Below are 22,678 nucleotides of genomic sequence, written 5' to 3' on the forward strand. Positions count from 1 at the left end.
TAAGAACTTCCAAATACAACTGCTGGCTAGAGGTCAAGTCTGAATCTTGTAAAAAACTAGTTTAAATCAAAACATAGCTATCAGGTAACAGATAGCGTCTTATAAGAAGGAAGCCATAAAACAAATCTGTCTTAATATTTTAACAAATCTATCTTCAAAACTTAGGCAAAAAGAACACTCCAGTTTAAGAATCCTAAACCACAAGGATCATTAAACTATGCTCCACAGATCAAATGAGGCCAGAGACTGTTTTTTCTTCTGCCCACAAATTAATAACAGTTTTGTAAAGTAAAAAAAAATCATAAAAATACTATGTCTTTTGATATAAGATTTATATGAAATTCAGGATCCATGAATCAAAGTTCTAGGAGAACATAGCCAGGTTCATTTTTTATGTATGACCTAAGGCTGCTTTCACTCTAATGTGAGAGGTCACTACCTGAGACAAGGACCATATGGACCTGAAAAGCCTAAAATATTAACTATTTGGCGCTTTCCACAAAAGAGTTTGCCTCTTCCTACACAAATATTCCAGCATTTACAAAATTGTTGAGATTTGTCCCACTAAGCTCAGGGATCTCTAAGAGTTCTCCCCTTATTTTAGAGACTACTATTCTCTGAATATTGCTGGACTTCCTTTTGTAGAACTGAGTTCACTGATGAGACCAGAGGGCTGAACACCAAGCCTAGAGGCACTGGGCTTCTGTTTGCATCTTAAGGACACCTAGGACCAAATGCACAATCCTGGTGTATTTGCAAGTAGCTATGTCCTAATCATACTCTTTCCAGAACTACTACTTTGAGAAGCAAGTAAGAAACATAATACATAAATCATATAAAAGAATGAATGGATTACATCACATTGTTCAAAAATACATAATGCAGGTTGATAGATCTAAGTCATCTGACATGCTTCCAAATGACATCAAATTTGCTCTGAAACAGTAAAACTTTACCCTTGATTGGTAGGACATAAAACTGTCCATGGTCTGAGAGAAATGACAGATCAAAAGCACAACAAACATTTGCAGAAATTGACAATCTGACTCAAATACAGATGCGGGCAATAAGTAAATATGAAAATTATGATGGTTAATGTTAAATACTCAGTAGTACTTCATTAGAGTCCACAAAGGCCATCTTTCAGTACAAAACTGAAACTCAATGATTGATAATGTGCGTTTGGTCCTCGGCCTCTTTAAGATGCAGACAGAGGCCTAGTGTCTCCAGGCTTGGTGTTCAACCCCAAACAATCAGCTAAACTGATTTCCTTACAAATGACAGAAAATGAACTGGAAGTTAGAAAAGCTTTGTATGACACAGGGGTTAAAAACAACAGAAAAACCTTGAGAAGTGATAATCAACAATGACCACAGAGCTAGCCAAAGAAGAAAAAATTACATTATATTATCCTAGTTAAGAGGGTTAACCTGACAGTTAAGTCTGGTTACTATCTGTGCATAAAATGCAAACGCTTTGAGGTATCTAGTCCTTTCTAAAGTTTAAAATCTCTCAATAAGGAAGGTGAATTATAAGGAAGGGCACTTTGCATACAGGATCCTCCAGCAGACAGTGGGCAGCCCAGACAATGGTCAGCCTAGACAACCCTCAACTGTTTCAGTAACATCAAGTTCTCTCACTGCCTCATTTCAAGGGCAAAACAACCCTCTTGCCCCTACTGCCTTTTGTCTCCCGTCCCTCTTCTCCCTCCATCGGTGCTTAAATTTTCTATATAGACCTTTCTGCAATCTGATATATCAATTTTCATGTCTATACCCTCATAACAAATGAATTGCGTGAGAACAGAAATGTTTATTTTTACCCATTTTGTGTACTGCTTTCTGAGTTCCCAAAATGCAACACATGATCTTGTGAATGACTCTGCAAATGAAAGTGGACAGCTATGCAATACCCATACATATCTGAGATACACTGTCTTTATCTTATTTTTTTTTGAGGAAAATTTTTTTCTACTCAATATTACCCATTATAATTTGTCTAAATCAACAAAAATTCTGGGTGAGGTAATCCAAGACTCACTAAGAAACTTTCCCATAAGTAAAACTTGTGATTTTTTGTTGTTGTTGTTCTATTGGCCATGATTACATACCAAATGAAGCAAGGATAATAAATGAATGAAAGAGAATAAACCAATTCCTGAAGTAGATCATATCAAAACCATGTTAATTCTACAGGGGTATTTCACAGCATAATTAAAAGAGTCTCAGGTCACCTGAAATATGTTTTCCTCAGGATCTCTCAGCAAGTTCTTGAAAAAACGCCAGACAATCCATCTGAGCTGATGATAGAAGGAGGTGATATAGGTGTTCTCCTTGAAGGCAGAGCTCCTCTTCTTCTGACCACCTGAGAGCTGGTCTAACTCAGCTTTTGTTTCTCTGTAGATGGAGGAGTTGAGGTAAAACTCAACTAATGTTTCTATGACTGGTATTTTCCCCTTGGAGAGCTCTTTAGTCTCACTGACTTTCAAATAAAAATGAATAAAGAACAAAAACACTACTATCAGACAACAAGTTATTTAATGCATTTTTCTATGACTCCTTTCTTCAATAACAATTTGATTTTAGAGCTTGAATATAAAAATTACTAGCTTTATTGCCACTTTTCACATTAGGAATACACAGGTGAATGAGCTGGCTACTACTATGACTGTAATTACAGATACAGCAAACTCACTGACCTTTTCCTCCTAACTTGGAACCTAACCATTAAAATAAATATCTTCATACAGAGTTATAATGTTAATATAAAAATCTGGTCCTTTTATTCTACATGTTAATGCATAAAAAACTGTTTCTCATTTATAAGTACTATAACAATGAACATACTTATTTTTAAATGGAAACCTCCCCATAAAATCAAAAGTAGCATATAAATGCTCACTCATAAATAAAACAAACAAACAAACAAACAAAAAACCATAGCACTCATAGGTAACAAAGCCTATCTGTTGACTGGTATCAGAACACAACATTAATACAAATTCACAAAGCCCTATTATAATATCTTTCCATATCACAAAACCTCAGCCAAATTGATTAGGCAAAAACTGTGAATCTGAGACTGATGTACCTTCACGCCCCTCTTCCTCTCTGTTTAATACCATAGCAGAAAATTCTCCATTAATGATCTCCAGAAAGAAGACTGCAGGGCTGTTGTACAGCTTACAGGGATAACCTGCAAAAGAAGGCACTCCAACAACTCAACCCGATGGTCTTTGAAAGTAAAGAGGACTCACACAGTGTGAGACAGGTGAGACTAGGGAAGGCAGAATTATCATCTTCTCCCTCATTTTCATACATACATACATACATATCCAACCAAATCTGGACTCTTTAAAACATATTACATTAGTTATTATCTACAATAAGTAGTAAAGTTCAATAAGCTATCTAAATTTCCTGGAGTTTATCAATACTCCTTCATAAGACTAAGGCTAAGTCCAAGAAGGAAGTTTTGAAGGCCCCGATGCATTGTATTCTCTGAGTTGATCCAAGAAATACTGGAATGGCAGTACTAATGACAACAAGATAGCTTTTCCACCTATTAAATTCATATTTCAAATTTATCATCTGTCAATCTGTCATAATTCCAAAGAGGAACAAATCCTTCAGGGTAGCATTCTGGAAAGAAAATGACCAGTACAGTACACCTGAACTCTTTCCTCCACTTGTAGTGGCATAAATCATCTAAACTTTGCCTGTGGTCTGATTCTTATCTCCTCTGGACTCCCCAGACCCATACATGCTTGAGTATTTTTTTAAATTTTTTTTTTAAAGAGAGAGTGACAGAGAGAGAGAGTGAGAGAAAAAAAATTAAAGAGAGAGTGTGAGGAGAGAGAGAGAGAGAGAGAGAGAGAGAGAGAGAGAGAATTTTTTAAATATTTATTTATTTATTTTAGTTTTTGACGGACACAACATCTTTGTTTGTATGTGCATGCCAGGCGAGCGCGCTACCGCTTGAGCCACATCTCCAGCCCATAGAGATAATTTTTTAATATTTATTTTTTAGTTTTTGGTGGGCACAACATATTTGTTTGTATGTGGTGCTGAGGATCGAACCCGGGCCGCACGCATGCCAGGTGAGCACGCTACCGCTTGAGCCACATCCCCATCCCCCATGCTTGATTATTTTTAAAAGAGAGATATTAAACAAAAACAAATTTAAAAAGACAACTGTTTAGGGTCATAGAGAAGCATCTATTATCATACCCAAATATCTCTGAAGCAGATTGTATGATATAATTTTGATTGTATGATATAATCACATAATTTAATAAAAAATTCAAAGAATCAGACATCCCTGAAATATTGGTCCAATCAGATTTGGGATTAGCCATTCCATTGACTAATAGATCACTCACACACACTTAAGTCCTAAATCTTGAGTCTAATGTTTCTAGAAAGTTAAGTAGCATCTCCACGAGCTCTTGTGAGGCAGAACAAGATTACATGCCATGGTAAAAACTAAAAAAGCAATATGTTATAGGTCTCAAAATAATAATATTGGGCCATTCCATAAATATTTAACTGACAGAATAACTGGATATAAATCCAAGTAGTTAAATTTTGAACTTTCAGGGAAAGATCACTGATACTGTTTGTATATGAATCTCCCCAAAGATTCATGTTGTTTTAATCAACTGTGACCAAAAGACCTGAAAAAAAAAACATAGAGAAGGAAAAGTTTATTTTGGCTCATGATTTCAGAGGTTCAGTCCACCATCAGTCAACTTCGTAGTGGTGGGCCCAGGTGAGATAGAACATCATGGTAGAGGGGCATGGAGTAGGAAAGCAGCTCAGATCATGATAATTAGGAATTAGGGAGAGAGGTCCACTCACCAGGAACAAAATATAAGCGCAAAATGTATGTCCTTAGTGACCTACTTCCTCTAGCCACCCCCTATTTGCCTGTAGTTATGATCCAGTTAATATATAACAGAGGATTAATCCATTGATCAGGTTATACCTCTCATAGTCTGATCAATTTACCTCTGAACAATCTTATACCATCTCACACATGACCTATTGGGGAAAACCTCATATCTAAACCACAACACATGTGTTTAAGGCATGGTACCCCATATAGCAATCTGATAAATTAATAACTTGAATGGACTACTATTTGGTGGGAGGAATTAAGTCACTGGAAGTATGCCCTGGAAGAATTTATCATGCTCCTGATCTCCTCTCCCCTCCCTCCCTCCCTTCCTCCCCTCCCCCTCCCACCCCCCCTCTCTATCCCTCCCTCCCTCCCTCCCTTCATCTCTCCCTCCCTCCCTCCTTGCTGGCAAGAGTTAAACAGTTTCCACCACTACACTTTTCTGCCATGATGTTTCTCACCAAAGGCCCAAAGAAATGAAGCTTAGTTCTCACCTAAGGCCAAAAGCAATGCATATAGCTGTATTGGAGTGAAACCTCCAAAACCATGAGCCAAAATAAACCTTTCCTCCTCTAAGTTACTGTTCTCAATTATTGATCACAACAATGAAGAGTTGATTAACAAGAAGTGGGGTCATTGCTGTGACTATACCTGACCATGTGCTTCAGAAGCCTTTGAAAATGATTTGCGGGAAGAATTTAGAAAAATGTGGAGATACAAGATAAAGAAGCTTTGGAATGTTGTAAGCAATTATGGTGTGATCTCAGATGACCAGAATGTCAACAGGAATGTGGACAGTAAAGATTGTGTTCATGGGATTTCAGATTATAATGAGGACTGTTTTGGGAACTGGACATGGTATATTCTGACAAGGAAGTTGTTTCCATTTTGTTCATGTCTCGACACTCTCTGAGGCTGAATTTAAAGCTGATGAACTAATTAATCTACTGGAAGAAATTTCAAGGCAACAAATCATTGGGACTGTGGCATAGTTATTGCTAGTAGCTTTTAGCCATATTTTTAGTGAGAAATGGCAACAAGAAGCAGAAAAGAAACATTTAAAAATTTTCTGTTTGGCCAGAAAAACACTTGTAAAGCTGCAAATAAGGAAGGTGTGGTTGCTAAAGAAATCAGAGCCTTTAAAGAGAAACCAATGTTTCATGGAGAAAAAAGGAAAGATGTTTAAAGGTGTAAAAATGATAACTAGTTTGAAAGACTCTGCTTTGAGAAGAGAGTCCTGGGTTACATTGCAGGCACAGGGCCACCTAGAAACTTGTCCTGCCAGGACTCATTTCACTGTCCAAGCACTCAGTAGCTGCTACAGCTATTGTTCGAGCAGACCCAGCTACTGTTCCTACAGGCAGTGGGCCTTGGTGTCATCTGTGTTGTGCCAGTTTTAAATAATGCAGAATTCTGAAGTAGGGGGTTCATGAAAGTTTTTACCCATATTTCAAAGGAAGGAATGGGAGATAGGAATTTGTGTCAAGGTTGCAGTCTCTGCAGGCAGCCCCTGAGAGGGTGATGTGAGATTCTGTGAGAGGCAGCTAAATCAGTAATGGAGTTTCCAGGACTAAGAGGTGCCATGAACCATGGAATGTCTGCTGAGGAAGGATATATGCAATGAACAAGGCTTTTTTGGAGGCTGTTTATTCCCTTTTGGAAGGGAAATTTTTACTCTGTTCCATTGTATATTACAAACATGTAACTTACTTTTTATTATGTATACGGGCCCACAGCTAAGGTGTTACCTTGAGTCTCACAGAATACTTTGGATTTAGAGTTTTGAGAAATGTTGGAATTGTTAAAGACTAGAGGAGATTGGAGAACTGAATGCATTTTGCATTATGAGATGGACATGAGCCTTTTGGGGTTGGGGCAGAATATTATGGTTTGGATATAAAGTATACACTTAAATACTTAAGTACTAAAGAATTTAAGACTTGGTCTCCAATGTACAGAGATGGAGCTTTTAAGAAATTATTTGATTATGAGGGCTCTAACTTCCTCAGGAAACTAATTCATTTCATGGGATAATAATTAGAATAGATTACTTAGAAGTGGGACCTAATTTGAAAAAAATAGTCACTGGGTTCATGCCCTGGAAGGATTTATTTTGCCCCTAACTCATTTCCTCTCCTTTCCTCTCCCTTCCCCACCTTTCCTTCTCATTCTCTCCCTCCTCTTTCTCCCCTTCTTCTTTTTCTTCTCTCTCTCTCTCCCTGTTTCCTTCCCTCCCTCTTTTCCTTCCTCCCTCCCTCTCCCTCCCCCCCCTTCCCTCCACCACACCCTTACATCATTTTTCTGCCTCACCTCAGGCCCAAAGCAATGAAGCCAGTAGACTGTGGACTGAAACATCTGAAACTTGAATTCAAACACCGCCATACTTTTTGTAATTAGTTTTTCTCAGATATGTGTTATAGGAATGAAGAGCTAACCCACACAGTCACTGGGAAGCAGAACAGCCACAGGACCAGTACAAACACTCTCACACACATATGCTGCCATATGAAGAAAATGTTTGGCAACAAAGTGACCAAGGATGTTTTAGAGTGGTAGAACCTGAGGTAAATTTATACAAAGATCAAACAGCACTCCCATCAACCCCTCTGTTCTCTCCCAGAATTCCAAGAATGAAGGATCTAGTGCATGAAAAAGTCAACCAAACCTGCTGATGCAAAGTATTCCAAAGCCTCCTGTGCAGGACCATGGTACAATAGTTTTCCTGAGGCCAATAAGGTGAGGCTGTCAAACAGCTTGAAGATGGAATACCGAGGGTGATTAATGGTGAAGATGATTGTTGGTCCCTTCTCAGAAATCCTAAGTCAAAAGAGGGAAAATAATTAATCATTACACATCTGAACCTTGCCCTTCCTAATAAAACAGTTTATTCTTACCACTAAAACAAGAGTTCGAAGTTCAACTTTATTTTCTCTTACAGTCTTCTCACCTCATCTTATGTTACCTACATGACACCTGGGGAATCTAAATTCAATATTTTTTTTATATTTTTTTACTTGTAGATGGACACCATACCTTTATTTTTGTATCTTTTGGTTTTTTTTTTTTTTTAGCTGTTGATAGACCTTTATTTTTTAATACATGGTGCTGATGATTTAACCCAATGTCTCATTTATGCCAGGGAAGTGTGCTATCATTGAGTCACAGCCTCATTCCTAATTCAATGTTTTTATTAGTACTAAATTATTAGAAATTCACTTTAATATGCAATTTAAAAATTAAACATGTTATCATTCTTTATTATTTCAACAACACTGCAACTCAAAAAAAAATTCATGATGGGCTGGAGATATAGCTCATCAAAAGTGCTTTCCTAGATTATGTAAGACCCTGGGTTTCATACCCAGATATGCAAAAAAAAAAAAAATCAAGATTTTTGTGCACCTTAATAATTATTATGAAAAAGTAGTAATTATTATGGGCTTTGTATCTTTAATAATAACAACTAAGGGAATTTTTTTATTTGCTTGTTTTGAAAGAATTGTTCATATACATTATTAATATTCTTTGTGTTCTAAACAGGATTTAAACTTGGCAGCATTTATAGTCAGTTTTTCCTTGGAAGAATTTTGCGGTGCTTATAAGTACCATAACAGCAATTAAAATACATAATCAAGATAAAAAAAAGATGATTCTTACCAAGAAAAATAAAAAATAAAAACATTAGGCTTCTGAAAAGATGGTACATCGACAGTCTAGAATCTACTATAAGGCTTATTAAAAATACAGATGCCTGGACACTCCTCCTAGACACTGAATTAGAATTTCTGAGGATGATACAGGGAGTCCATATTATTAACAAGCTGTCCATGAAACCTACAAGTATAATCAAGTTTGAGAAGTAGTAATAGAGTAAATACTAAGACAATAGTCTGGGCTGGGGATGTGGCTCAAGCGGTAGGTAACACGCTTGCCTGGCTTGCATGGGGCTCTGGGTTCGATCCTCAGCACCATATAAAAACAAAATAAAGACGTTGTATTCACCGAAAACTGAAAAATAAATACTGAAAAATTCTCTCTTTCTCTTTTCTCTCTCTTTAAAAAAAAGACAATAGTCATACAAATAATTCTCATTGATGATTTATTTTCTTTCGTTTTAGGATTAGTTTTCCTTTTCTCTACCATGATAAAACAATGAACATTCTGAAGTATGTACTATGAGATTGCTAAATGCTTTAGAAATTACTTCAGTTTAATTTTCACACTATTGTCATAAGGTAGTTTCAATATTATAATTTCATAATTTTTAACAGGAAAAGCTTAAAAGTTAAGCGAATGCCCACTAAGTCACAATTATGAAGAAGAAAGGCTATGATTCTATCTCTGGTTTAATTTGTGGTAGAAATAGTGTTAAAAGGCCATTTCAAAATGAGTTATTACTATGTGTGCAAAAAATAAAGGTAAAAATGTTCAAAGTGGTTATTCAAAATGTTTATGAGCCAGGTGTGGTGGTATGTGACTGTAATCTCAGCTAGGCAGGAGGTTGAGACAGGAAGATTTCAAGTCCGAAGTTAGCCTAAGCCACTTGGTGTACCTCTGTCCCAAAATAAGACGTAAGAAGGTCACATGATCAGTGGTAGAGCACAATGAGGTTCAATCCTGAGAGCAACAACAACAACAACAAAAAATTTTAGGAGACCCACTTCAATCTACAAATTTGATTAGTTCCTAGTGTAGTTTAGTAGTGTGCCCAAGGGTGCTCTGCCCCAAAGAGATTTGGGCAAGAAGACCAAAAATTTCAATAGAATGTGGAATAGATGTAGCTAAGGATTCCTTGTAAAGGCTAACAACCTAGGCTAAAGATGATATAAGTGGAACATCAAAAGAACCAACAGGACTCAGCTAAGAAAAGGATACTCCTGGTCAAAGAAACTCAGTGTTACAAAGCAAGCGGTGTGTTTATATGTGTCTGAGAGACAGTGACTTGGTATTAAATGAATAAGGTAACTAAAGAGACTACAAAAAGAGAATGACAAGCCTAAGATTGGCCCTTCTCTCAGAAACTGGAACTGTATTCAGTAGACATCATTGAGCTGGTAGACAACTAGAAGCAGGAAGCAGAATTGTATGAGAGCCCTGCTACTCAAAGTGTGATTGGATGGGCAGTGGCATTAGTATCAGTATCTCCTCTTAGAGTCCTCTAGGGCAAATCCTGGGCTCCACCTCAGACTTAAAGAAACAGAATCTGCATTTTAATCAGACCCCAAGTGATGACTGTGCATAGCAGGTCTTGATCTCTGCAAGAGGCAGGATGATTGAATGCCACCCAGTAAAAAAAACATAAAGGAAATAGATACAATATTCTGTGTCAATTCATCATTGTCTAATGAACACTGTCAGCAGAGCTGTAGATAATAAAAAATTTCCTGGATATGTTCTATAAAGGTACCCGAACTCCAGGCCCATAACCTGGCATCTTCATTTATATGTATGTTGACATCTAGAGCATAAGATATTTAAACAAACAGCCATCTTTGCATTGTCCTGTTTTTTTCTCTCCTATCAGAAACTTTCTTACTGGTGCATGGCCATCAGAGAAAGCAAGGTAAGTACTAGGGGAAGCCATGACGGTGGTGTGTCAGGCACGTTAAAGTATGAAGTAGAGGGTTTTCCAGAGGTAGGAGACAAAGATATTGCCCAGAGCAAGTGGCAGACTGGTTGTATTAAACAATTAAATTATAGACAGACCAAGTAAGTGAATATATTAAAATAAAAAGAGTCACATCTCTTATGATCTGAAGTGACTTGCAAAGGCTGAAAGGGAAAGAACTAAAAATGACACAGAGGTATTTGACTGGAAATAAAAATAAAAATATGAACTCATGGGTATCTAAATATATATTCTTATAAATAGCAATAATTACAGAAGTATGTTTACATGTTTTTTATAATATACATACATATATATACAGAGATAGAGATAGAGATAGAGATAGATATATATATATAGAGAGAGAGAGAGAGAGGAAGAAGGATTGAAAATACAGCTCAGGTATAGAGTAAGTGTTTAGCATATATGAGGCCATGGGTAGGAACCCTGCCACACACACAATAAAACACCCACTATACACACACACACACACACACACACACACACACACACATACACATCTGTATACTCACATATAAAATTCATCCAGGACCAATGTTTCCAAATAAAATAGAATATATTTCCATATATATTTCCATATTTTATATAAACACATACAGTAGGCCTAGGTACGCCTACTGAAGATCTAAAAGCAATGCCACTCCAATAGCAGTGAGCACAATAGCAACCACATTTTGGTTTCTTAATATTAATTAAACCAGAACAAACCAGATCCATCCAATAGCCAATTATCTTCCCAGAAAAAAAATACTAATCTATTCTAAAGAAGAAAAGTACTTTCCCAGCAGGGAAGCCCAGCAGATCCCAACATGATCAAATGACAGAAGTTCATACCACCTATGAGACCAGAATCTGCTCATGGAACTTAGGGATGGACCCAGTAGAGGATCACCCCATGAAATCCACCAAGACTTGCAAGAGCGTGATGGACAGGAAAAGACTGTGGAACTCACACAGATTATCAAAACAACCAAAACAGGAAAGCCAGAAAAGACATGTTTCAGTGAAGAATCCCAAGGCACTGCAGGAAACAGACACTGCCGGGGAAGTTGGTGACATGTGACTAGAGTCTAAGCACTGGATGGTTGTGAAGCCACCACTGTCAACTTCCTTACCTGAAGACTGGTGTAGTGGAATGTCCTTGCCTCTTGGAATTTACACTGGGGAGAATTTACCAGAGATGGAGCATGAGGTCAGGAAAAAACTTACACAGGTGGAACACAGAAGGAAGAAGAAGGGAGCAAAGCAGTAAAATAGAAGTTAGGGAATCCAGGTGGGGAACTGGGAATTTTTTTTAAACTTTTCTTGGAACTTTCTTGTCAGTTTGAAATAATTTTTTTATAATTTTAAAGAAGATGTTCAAAAATTAATCTTAAAAATTTCTCCTATTACATTCCTGCCAGTCTCCTTTCTTGATAGAAATGAATGACTTTTTTCCCATTGTTCTACTTTTCCAGGCCCCCACTTAGGAGTCATAACAGGCCAACTCCATTTCCTAAGCTCATCCAGTTGGTTCCACCTACAAAAAAGACTCAGAACCCATGCTTTTCTTACCACTTGACCACCAGCATCCTAGAAGGACAGGGCCTACTTCTGCAGCTATTTCTTGGTATCCTTCATTCAAATTGGCCTCACTGTGCAATCAATGCTGACACTCTCAAAATGTCCCTGGACCTTAGCAGCACAAAATATGTCTCACAGGGGCCAATGAGGTCTATATAATGTGTCCCAAGCCCAAATTTACTGTACATCATTTCTAACTGGCTGAATTGTGGCCTCTCCAAAACTGATATGTAAAAGTCCTAACACCCAGCACCTCAGAATGTGGCTACTTTTGGAGAGTCTTTAAAGAGTTCACTAAGATTAAAGAAGGTCATTAAGTGGTGACTCATCTAACTGTGTCTATTGAAGGATCCAAGAAGAAACAACTTGTAGACACTTGATCTCAACTTCCAGCTTTCAGAGCTGGAAGGAAAGTAGTATCTGTTATTCAGCCCCCAGCCTGTGGTCTTGTTATAAGAATCTAGCAGCCAACCTGCACTGGGTTCTGTCCCTCTGGCCTCTCTGATGCTCCACACACATCAAGCCTCAAGCATGCTGTGCCTCAGGGCCACTGGATGCTCCTTCCAACCAGAACTCTCTGCTGACAGAAAGAGCAGGAATCACTCTGTCACAGGTCCCTTGTCACATACTTGTGGTCCTCCATGACTATCCTGTTTTTTAAAACAATTCCTCACTCCCTCCATGGCCTTTCTTCCCCAAGTTGTTCATTCATTTTTCTTAATAACACTTCTTTGCTCATTGACTATTTCTCTTTAAGAAGAAAGGAAAGAATTTTGCTCTTCACTTCTGAAACCCTGGCACCCTGAACCCCTGGTACATAGAAGTGATCCAATTGTAAATAAATAAAAGAACAACGTTCCTACAGTATTTACCTTTTCAGGAGCAAAAGTACAGTATTTGCTGTGCTTATATGTAAACCAGTTGTTGGTCGATCCAAGAACAAGATGGGAGGATCAGCAATCAACTCCATTGCTATACTGGTCCTTTTTTTCTCTCCTCTAGATAAAACCTAAAACACAGATTATTACATTATCAACAAGAACCACTATGGTCACCACCATAGTGAATTAACTTCATTTGGTGGATTAACTTCAGTCCTACAAGATATTTTTTTCTCTATTACCCTCATTATTCTGAACAAGAAATAAGTGGACACCTGAAAGAAGGAGGTCTCTATTTGAACAGATAAGTACCTGGAGGCTAAGGGCAGAGGATCCAAGTGGCTGGACCTGATATGAAGCTCAAACTTTTAACATTCTGTATATTCCTCACCAAGTCAAAGGTTTAAAGACAGTGAGTAACAAAACTAAAAGACATGGACCTGACACAGTGAAACCACAGTCTAAAACAGGAGATAAAGCTAGGAGATGAAAAACGAAAACACCTTGAGTATTCTATTAGTCTTCTAACAACAACCTCCCTTCCCCCACACACACTTCACTGCTTCTGACAAAAGTCCCTGAGTGGACTTACAAGAAAAGGGTACACTTGAAGCCAGGAGAGCTCACATTCTGCTATACCACACAAGCACTTTTTAATTCCCATAAGATTTTCTAAATTGATAACATCTACACCCTAACTCAATACAGAATTCCCAATTAATCATTTCAGATAAAAGCAGGAGGTGGGATAGTCCACAGGTACCTGGTTCAAACTTTTCAACCAGTCAATATCATTGTGTGTGGTGAGAGGACTAGAATAGTTCTGGGGAGAAAAGCAGTAGGGAACAATTCTCAAATGAAGAGTCTCCAAGAGAAATAATCAAATGCAACTCATAGCCCTTGATTGGGAACTTTTAATAACTGAGCTTTGAAAAGACACCTGAAATCGAAACAAAAGAAACAATTGAAAAAATTGACAAAACTAAAAGTTGGTTCTTTGAAAAAATAAATAAAATCGACAGACCCTTAGCCACGCTAACGAAGAGAAGAAGAGAGAGAACTCAAATTACTAGCAATATCACAACAGACACTTCAGAAATACAGAAGATTATCAGAAATTATTTTTAATCCTTATACGCCAATAAAATAGAAGATAGTGAAGGCATCGAAAAATTTCTTAAGTCATATGATCTGCCCAGATTGAGTCAGGAGGATATTGACAACCTAAACAGACCAATATCAATTGAGGAAATAGAAGAAACCATCAAAAGACTACCAACTAAGAAAAGCCCAGGACCAGATGGGTATACAGCAGAGTTTTACAAAACCTTTAAAGAGGAACTAATACCAATACTTTTCAAGCTATTTCAGGAAATAGAAAAAGAGGGAGAACTTCCAAGTTCATTCTACGAGGCCAACATCACCCTGATTCCTAAACCAGAAAAAGACACTTCAAAGAAAGAAAACTACAGACCAATATCTCTAATGAACCTAGATGCAAAAATCCTCAATAAACTTCTGGCAAACCAGATACAAAAACATATCCAAAAAATTTTGTACCATGATCAGGTAGGATTTATCACTGGGATGCAAGTTTGTTTCAATATACGGAAATCAATAAATGCTATTAACCACATCAATAGGCTTAAAAATAAGAACCATATGATCATCTCGATAGATGCGGAAAAAGCATTCGACAAAGTACAGCATCCCTTTATGTTCAAAACTCTAGAAAAACTAGGGATAACAGGAACATACCTCAATATTGTAAAAGCAATCTATGCCAAGCCTCAGGCTAGCATTATTCTGAATGGAGAAAAACTGAAGGCATTCCCTCTAAAATCTGGAACAAGACAGGGATGCCCTCTCTCACCACTTCTGTTCAACATAGTTCTTGAATCACTGGCCAGAGCAATTAGACAGACGAAAGAAATTAAAGGCATAAAAATAGGAAAAGAAGAACTCAAATTATCACTATTTGCAGATGACATGATTCTATACCTAGCAGACCCAAAAGGGTCTACAAAGAAACTAATAGAGCTAATAAATGAATTCAGCAAAGTGGCAGGATATAAAATCAACACGCATAAATCAAAGGCATTCCTGTATATAAGCGACAAATCCTCTGAAATGGAAATGAGGACAACCACTCCATTCACAATATCCTCAAAAAAAAAAATAAAATACTTGGGAATCAACCTAACAAAAGAGGTGAAAGGCTTATACAATGAAAACTACAGAACCCTAAAGAGAGAAATAGAGGAAGATCTTAGAAGATGGAAAAATATACCCTGTTCATGGATAGGTAGAACTAACATCATCAAAATGGCGATATTACCAAAAGTTCTCTATAGGTTTAATGCAATGCCAATCAAAATCCCAACGGCATTTCTTGTAGAAATAGAGAAAGCAATCATGAAATTCATATGGAAAAATAAAAGACCCAGAATAGCAAAAACAATGCTAAGCAGGAAGTGTGAATCAGGCGGTATAGCTATACCAGACTTCAAACTATACTACAGAGCAATAGTAACAAAAACAGCATGGTACTGGTACCAAACAGGTGGGTGGACCAATGGTACAGAATAGAGGACACAGAAACCAATCCACAAAATTACAACTATCTTATATTTGATAAAGGGGCTAAAAGCATGCAATGGAGGAAGGATAGCATCTTCAACAAATGGTGCTGGGAAAACTGGAAATCCATATGCAACAAAATGAAACTGAATCCCTTTCTCTCGCCATGCACAAAAGTTAACTCAAAGTGGATCAAGGAACTTGATATCAAATCAGAGACATGGCGTCTGATAGTAGAAAAAGTTGGCTATGATCTACATACTGTGGGGTCGGGCTCCAAATTCCTCAATAGGACATCCATAGCACAAGAGTTAATAACTAGAATCAACAAATGGGACTTACTCAAACTAAAAATTTTTTCTCAGTAAAAGAAACAATAAGAGAGGTAAATAGGGAGCCTACGTCCTGGGAACAAATCTTTACTCCTCACACTTCAGACAGAGCCCTAATATCCAGAATATACAAAGAACTTAAAAAATTAGTCAATAAGATAACAAATAACCCAATCAACAAATGGGCCAAGGACCTGAACAGACATTTCTCAGAGGAGGACATACAATCAATCAACAAGTACATGAAAAAATGCTCACCATCTCTAGCAGTCAGAGAAATGCAAATCAAAACCACCCTAAGGTACCATCTCACTCCAGTAAGATTGGCAGCCATTAGGAAGTCAAACAACAACAAGTGCTGGCGAGGATGTGGGGAAAAGGGTTCACTTGTACATTGCTGGTGGGACTGCAAATTGGTGCGGCCAATTTGGAAAGCAGTATGGAGATTTCTTGGAAACCTCGGATTGGAACCACCATTTGACCCAGCTATTCCCCTACTCGGTCTATTCCCTAAAGACCTAAAAAGAGCACACTATAGGGACACTGCTACATCCATGTTCATAGCAGCACAATTCACAATAGCAAGACTGTGGAACCAACCTAGATGCCCTTAAATAGACGAATGGATAAAAAAAATGTGGCATTTATACACAATGGAGTATTACTCTGCATTAAAAAATGACAAAATCATAGAATTTGCAGGGAAATGGATGGCATTAGAGCAGATTATGCTAAGTGAAGCTAGCCAATCCCTTAAAAACAAATGCCAAATGTCTTCTTTGATATAAGGAGAGTAACTAAGAACAGAGTAGGGACGAAGAGCATGAGAAGAAGATGAACATTAAACAGGGATGAGAGGTGGGAGGGAAAGGGAGAGAGAAGGGAAATTGCATGGAAATGGAAGGAGACCCTCAGGGGTATACAAAATTACATACAAGAGGAAGTGAGGGGAAAGGGGGAAAATATAAGGGAGAGAAATGAATTACAGTAGAGGGGGGTAGAGAGAGAAGAGGGAAGGGGAGGGGGGGAGGGGGGATAGTAGAGGATAGGAAAGGCAGCAGAATACAACAGACAATAGTATGGCAATATGTAAATCAATGGATGTGAAACTGATGTGATTCTGCAATCTGTATACGGGGTAAAAATGGGAGTTCATATCCCACTTGAATCAAAGTGTGAAATATGATATATCAAGAACTATATAATGTTTTGAACAACCACAATAAAAATTAATTTAAAAAAAAGACATCTGAAGACAATTTGGGAAATGTGGATAAATATGGTTTGACATAGTTGCTGATATGATGATGTTATGTTACTCTTCTTTTTGTTAGTTGGTAATGGCTTTGTGGTAAGGTAGGCAAATGTCCTTTTTTTCCCAATGCATGTAAGTATTTTGGGGTGAAATATCATACAAATTTGTATAAAATAGTTCCGTAAGACAGGGTTAGAATAATTATGAGAGATGTTAACAATTGAGAAATCAAGGTGAACAGTACTAGTAATTATATTAATTTCCATATAATTAACATAATAATAGATACATACTAAACATAATTTATAATAAATAAATAATACAATGTACATATAATATATAACTAATATATTAATTACCCCCAAATCACATCATTATAGTAATCAGACCATCTTCTCTAGATTTCTGTTATGTTCAAAATATTAAAAAAAACTAAAACTATATAAAATTATTTGATACTATTAGATTATGTTAATTATAAGAAATCAAAAACAGCCTTTACATATGTTGCACAGAAATCTAAGCAAGTAACTAAGGACAATGAGTGCTTAATGGTAAACAACAGAGTAAAAAAAAAAAAAAGTACAAACTGGAATGACAAGATCAAATAAATAAAGAAAGCCAAGGAAAAGCAAATCAATACTCAGTAATCAAAAATAAGTAGCATCACAGGACTATTTTTCTAAATAAAACACTTCACATAAAGCCTATTAGCAAGTATAATAGGAAGCAGCAGCCAATAGGATGCTCCACCCACACTCTTCATTTTTTTTTAGGAGGGAAGATCAGGGGCTTCATTCAAAGACACTTCATTCTAAACAACTCATTATCACATACAGCTCCAAATATCTGCTCAGCAAACCTTCCACGTGGAGTAGTAAACTGTAAAGTTCGATCATTCTCTCCATGATCCTGCAAACCCACAAAAGGTTGAGTTACTTAGTCCATTCTATTACTTTTGCCCACAAACGTACTTCTCAAACCTAAGAGCCTGGTAGATAAGTCTGGAAATAAATATTGGCAGAAAAAAAAATGGGAATGAGGAGAGGATGAGAAAAAAAAAAACTGCCAAAGATAAGCTATAGAAAAAATTAGTAGCAATGCAAATTAGAAGTCAGTCCTACTGTGATCAAATATAATTCTGGAAGTCAAATTACAGACAAGTTATATACACAAAGAAATAATACCTGGAACTTGTCATTTATCAATTCCAGAAATATGCCTCCAAAAAGCCATGAAATAAAGGTCCCAGGAAGAAGAGAAGGAAAAGAGCAGTAAAAGTCAGGAAGAGAAAAACAGGAAGAAGAAAAGTTAGAGCAAAGACATCAAATGAGCCCTGACTACAGCAATGAGACCACACTCCACTCCAGGGATTCCACCATCTTTGAGATTGTTTCTTCAGCTTCATTTCCACCTTCAAAGTAGCTATGTAGCTATTTTTCTCATCATTACAGAAAACAGCCACACATGTCATAAGAAACTTCTGATTAAGGTCACACTGTCCTCACAGGGAGGTCCGCTTTCCTGGCTACAATTCTACCAGTTTTTTTCACTTTACCTTATAATCAGCCACTTCACTTAGATCTAAATCCTCAATGACCTTGTTGATCCTCTCATTTTTTTCATGATTTGTCATAGTTGTTGAAAGCCGAAGAGCTGCTGAGAACTGCAAATTTTCTCTCACTGTCAGGGTGTTCATCAGGACATTATTCTGAAGGAAAATACAATTTTCATGAGACATACTGAGTCTTTTCTGATTCTATCCCTCTAGGATATGTAACTCAATAGATGAAAATAACAAACCCAAGGAAATGCTGTAGTTAATGTTGTGTTTTCAACTCTGCTCACTATAGAGACTCCATATACAGACAGCTGCAGAGCCCAGGGAGGAATTTCAACACCCATCTGAACATCCAAGTGGAGCACAGGGAATTATGATATGACTACTGGAAGATACATTCAAGAATGTTCTCAGGAAGAAAAAGAGGCAGGAGGGCAAAAACAGATATCAGCAGACCCTTCTGAAAATGATACAAGTAGAATTGATATCCATGCCCTACAGAGGTCATATTCCAGATCCTCTCTGCCTTTCCATTTAACTCCACCCTCTTTCTAATAGGAAATTATGAGAAACAGATGTAAGAAAAGTTGATTCTATGAGTATGTCACACAATCAACTGGAAGCACAATAAACTGCAAACCAAGGCATGTGCCTATATAGAAACACATGAAACCTAAAAGCAAACCAACTAATACTTACTTGAACCACATAACCTGAATGATATTTGAAATTGGCAGGTCGAGGTTCTCCATTGATCAAAATATCTCCAGATAATCCACTTGGGTCTTTCCTTGCAGCTAAAATGTTTAACAACCTACAAAAAGACAAACATGGTGAGGTTTTTTTTCCCCTTCAATACAGGCCATCTCTCTCAGCTACTGTTAGTTCAAATTCTGTTCAAGCTATAAAATTAACCAATCAAGAGATATATAACTTAACTAAAACTTAGTACATGTGTGTTTGTGTGCTTCTGTGTGTGTGTGTGTGTGTATGTGTATGTGTGTTTACATTCAAATTCTCACCTCCCTTTTCATTTGTGCTATAAGAAAGCACAGAAATATAAAAGCAAGGCAAATTTGGCTTATCCTGCATAGATCTCCCAAAGGACCCTCCTGTCCATCTGACATTGGTGGATCCAACACAGGAAATGTGCTCTTTTATCTAAATGTGTCTTCAATTATTCCTTATGTTCCTTCTCCCCACATTTAATATTATTCCCTTCTTATACTTCCTCATTAGCTCATAATAGGTTCGACAGGTGTACCTCAACCACTTTATGATGCTCTATTAGTAAGACTGATAAAAGTTATTTCTAAAAGCTCACTGAAACTACAAAAAGAAAGCTGACTTATAATTTCTGTTATACTCACAAAGACTTGTTTTGACCTTTGGGTACCATAATGGCGTTGAGACCAGGTTTCATGATTCCACTGAAACACAAAAGCAAAAATGAGTAATTATTCTATTTAAACAAAGTTCTATTAAATTAGGATCTATGTCAAATACAATTAAGGGAATTTCATGAAATTGCATCAGATTCTCATTAACATCTCTTAATTATTTTTTTCTAAAGAGAAGCAGGAAATGACTTACTGAAAATAGGTATATTCTGACTGAACAGAACTTAGTTACCTTCCTACATGTGATTTTATGTTCACACAGTGTGTCAGTCATTTATATTAGACTTGCCCTTCCCCTTCCTTTCTTAATAGGAATACGATGGATGTCCTGGGAGTAGGGAAACAGACACCAGCATCTGGGAATACAGGATGGGAAGCAGTGAGAGAGTAGAGGGGAAAAGTTGTAGGCTGTGAAGAAGCTTATATGAGAAAATAAAAGAACTGAACAAATCAGTAATTACATTAAGAATATGAAGAGGCATTTTTTTCACTGTTTTTAAATAGACTTTTTAAAAAATACATTTTTTAAACATGGAAAATGTGTGAAGAATCTAAAGTGCTAGATTGGAATTGGTGCATTAATTAGAAGTAATAGGTTTTAATCTACACAATAGTTATAAAAGAGTATAGATGGAAGGGAACTGAGGAACCATCTGCTATCTACCACTCCACTTACCCATCCTGGACAGAACCACAACCTCATGCACTTGCATAAGGGATTCAGTTTTTTTTTTTTAAATAAAGTTTATATATATATATATATATATATATATATATATATATATATATACACACACACACACACACACACACACATATATATATGTGTGTGTGTGTGTGTGTGTGTGTGTGTGTGTATGCATGTTCATGCATACATATATTCCCTAGGCATGTCCACTGAGGTGGTTTAATTCTAATAGCACATGAATAGAAAAGAGCATTCTAAACACTCACATGATGGTTTATAAATTCCATTCTCCACAAATCCATAGAATGAACATCAGCTGATTCTGGCCTAGGGTCAGTGCACAGTTTGGATTTCTTTTTTTGTAATAGATTAAACCTAGGGACTCATACATAATAAACAAGCACTCTATAATTGAGCTACAGCTTCAGCCTTTTTAAAATTTTACTTTGATACAGGGTCTTTCTAAATTGTCCAGTCTGGACTTGAATTGTGATTCTCCTGTTTTGGTGTCCTGAATAACTAGGATTACAGGTATATGCCTCAACCTAAAATGTGTATGGAACTTCTAGCTATAACAGGAAAATACTCAAAGAATAAAAGAATAAGTCAAAACAGTGAAGGAGGAAGGGAACTCAAATTGAACGGTCTCCCACTGACTAAGTTTAGACCAACAGAAGTATCAAGATAAATAACAATAATAATACATTACCACTAAGTGTTATTGAAAGAGGAATCCTTGACTATTGTCAATGGAGAAAATTAAAGAGGAAATAGTAAACTGAAGCTTTTTCCTCTTAGTTTCATGCAAATTATGAGATAATGGAAATAAATCACCCTTCGGTAACTATCATATTTTCTGATCTAGACAGGAGTCATGAATGGGAGCTGAAGCTGGTGAGTTGGAATATAATAAGGAGCAAGATTCTGGATTAATGTCAGAGCACCACCCTTCACAATAGTAGTGAAGTGCAAAGAGGAAAATGGTGACACTGTGGTGAAATTTGGCAGACAGATGCATGACCAGGTGATCAATTTTAACATCACCTGGAGTGGGATGGAATTAGAAGGTACCAGTCTGGATGAGCCTGAAGAAACATGATGTGGTGAGGAGCACAGTGATGGGCAGCCCTCAGAGCCACTCCTGCCTTCATTCTGAGGATACCTGTCTCCTCAGCTGCTGCCAGAAAACAAATGAGTGATTACACAGGAGAGGGTCCTTCTTTCTAGAAAGTAAGGCTGAAAGAGCTAGGGATAGAAAATGATCATGTGAACAGTCTGCTCTCAAATGATTCCCAAAATACACTAGTAGGGCCAGGCTCAGTGGCATGCGCCTGTTATCCCAGTGGCTTGGGAGGTAGAGGCTGGAGGATGTCAAGTTCAAAGCCAGTTTCAGCAATTTACTGAGGAACTAAGCAATTCAGTGAGGCTCTGTCTCTAATAAAATACAACAAAAGGCTAGGGATGTGGCTCAATGGTCAAGTGCCCCTGAGTTCATTCCCCAGAACCCCCCCCCCAAAAAAAAGAGACACAGTCATGGGAGTAAACAGTGGAATGTAAACAGGTAAGGAGTCTAGTGAAAGGATTATGTTCATGCAGGTTTATGTTTGAAATCATTTAAAAAATAATCATTAACCTGAAAATTTCCCAAAGAGAAGAATGAATTTTCCTCACCATTATATGAATATTCATAAATCTTCAGGAATGGATAATTTTTCCCATAGTTATTAAACATTGGTAAGGAAAAGTTCAAGCGCTGTGTATGAAGACAAACTAAGCTTAAGAGAAAGTTTTTCATGAGGTATGAAAATCTTTTCAATTCTCAAGGTCAAATTTGGTTTAACTTCTTCTTACAAAAGGAAAGCAAAAAAGTATCCAAAGGAAAACCGAGAT

General features: G+C 37.1%; 1 protein-coding gene and 1 pseudogene across 1 annotated transcript in view; one reads left to right on the forward strand and one right to left on the reverse strand.

The window, feature by feature from the left end:
- LOC143385791 (broad substrate specificity ATP-binding cassette transporter ABCG2-like) overlaps positions 1–22,678 on the forward strand; it is a 564,412-nt pseudogene that overhangs the window by 303,675 nt on the left and 238,059 nt on the right.
- LOC143405704 (broad substrate specificity ATP-binding cassette transporter ABCG2-like) overlaps positions 1–22,678 on the reverse strand; it is a 41,977-nt gene that overhangs the window by 13,236 nt on the left and 6,063 nt on the right. The window contains exons 3-9 of the mRNA XM_076864055.2: positions 20,071–20,130; positions 19,400–19,514; positions 18,698–18,850; positions 12,964–13,100; positions 7,565–7,716; positions 3,091–3,195; positions 2,234–2,481 (exon numbers count right to left, since the gene is read on the reverse strand). Coding sequence (XP_076720170.1) covers positions 2,234–2,481; positions 3,091–3,195; positions 7,565–7,716; positions 12,964–13,100; positions 18,698–18,850; positions 19,400–19,514; positions 20,071–20,130 — 970 coding nt within the window. The remainder of the gene's footprint in view (positions 1–2,233; positions 2,482–3,090; positions 3,196–7,564; positions 7,717–12,963; positions 13,101–18,697; positions 18,851–19,399; positions 19,515–20,070; positions 20,131–22,678) is intronic.

The sequence above is a fragment of the Callospermophilus lateralis genome (genome assembly GCF_048772815.1).
Source record: "Callospermophilus lateralis isolate mCalLat2 chromosome 8 unlocalized genomic scaffold, mCalLat2.hap1 SUPER_8_unloc_1, whole genome shotgun sequence".
NCBI lineage: Eukaryota > Metazoa > Chordata > Mammalia > Rodentia > Sciuridae > Callospermophilus > Callospermophilus lateralis.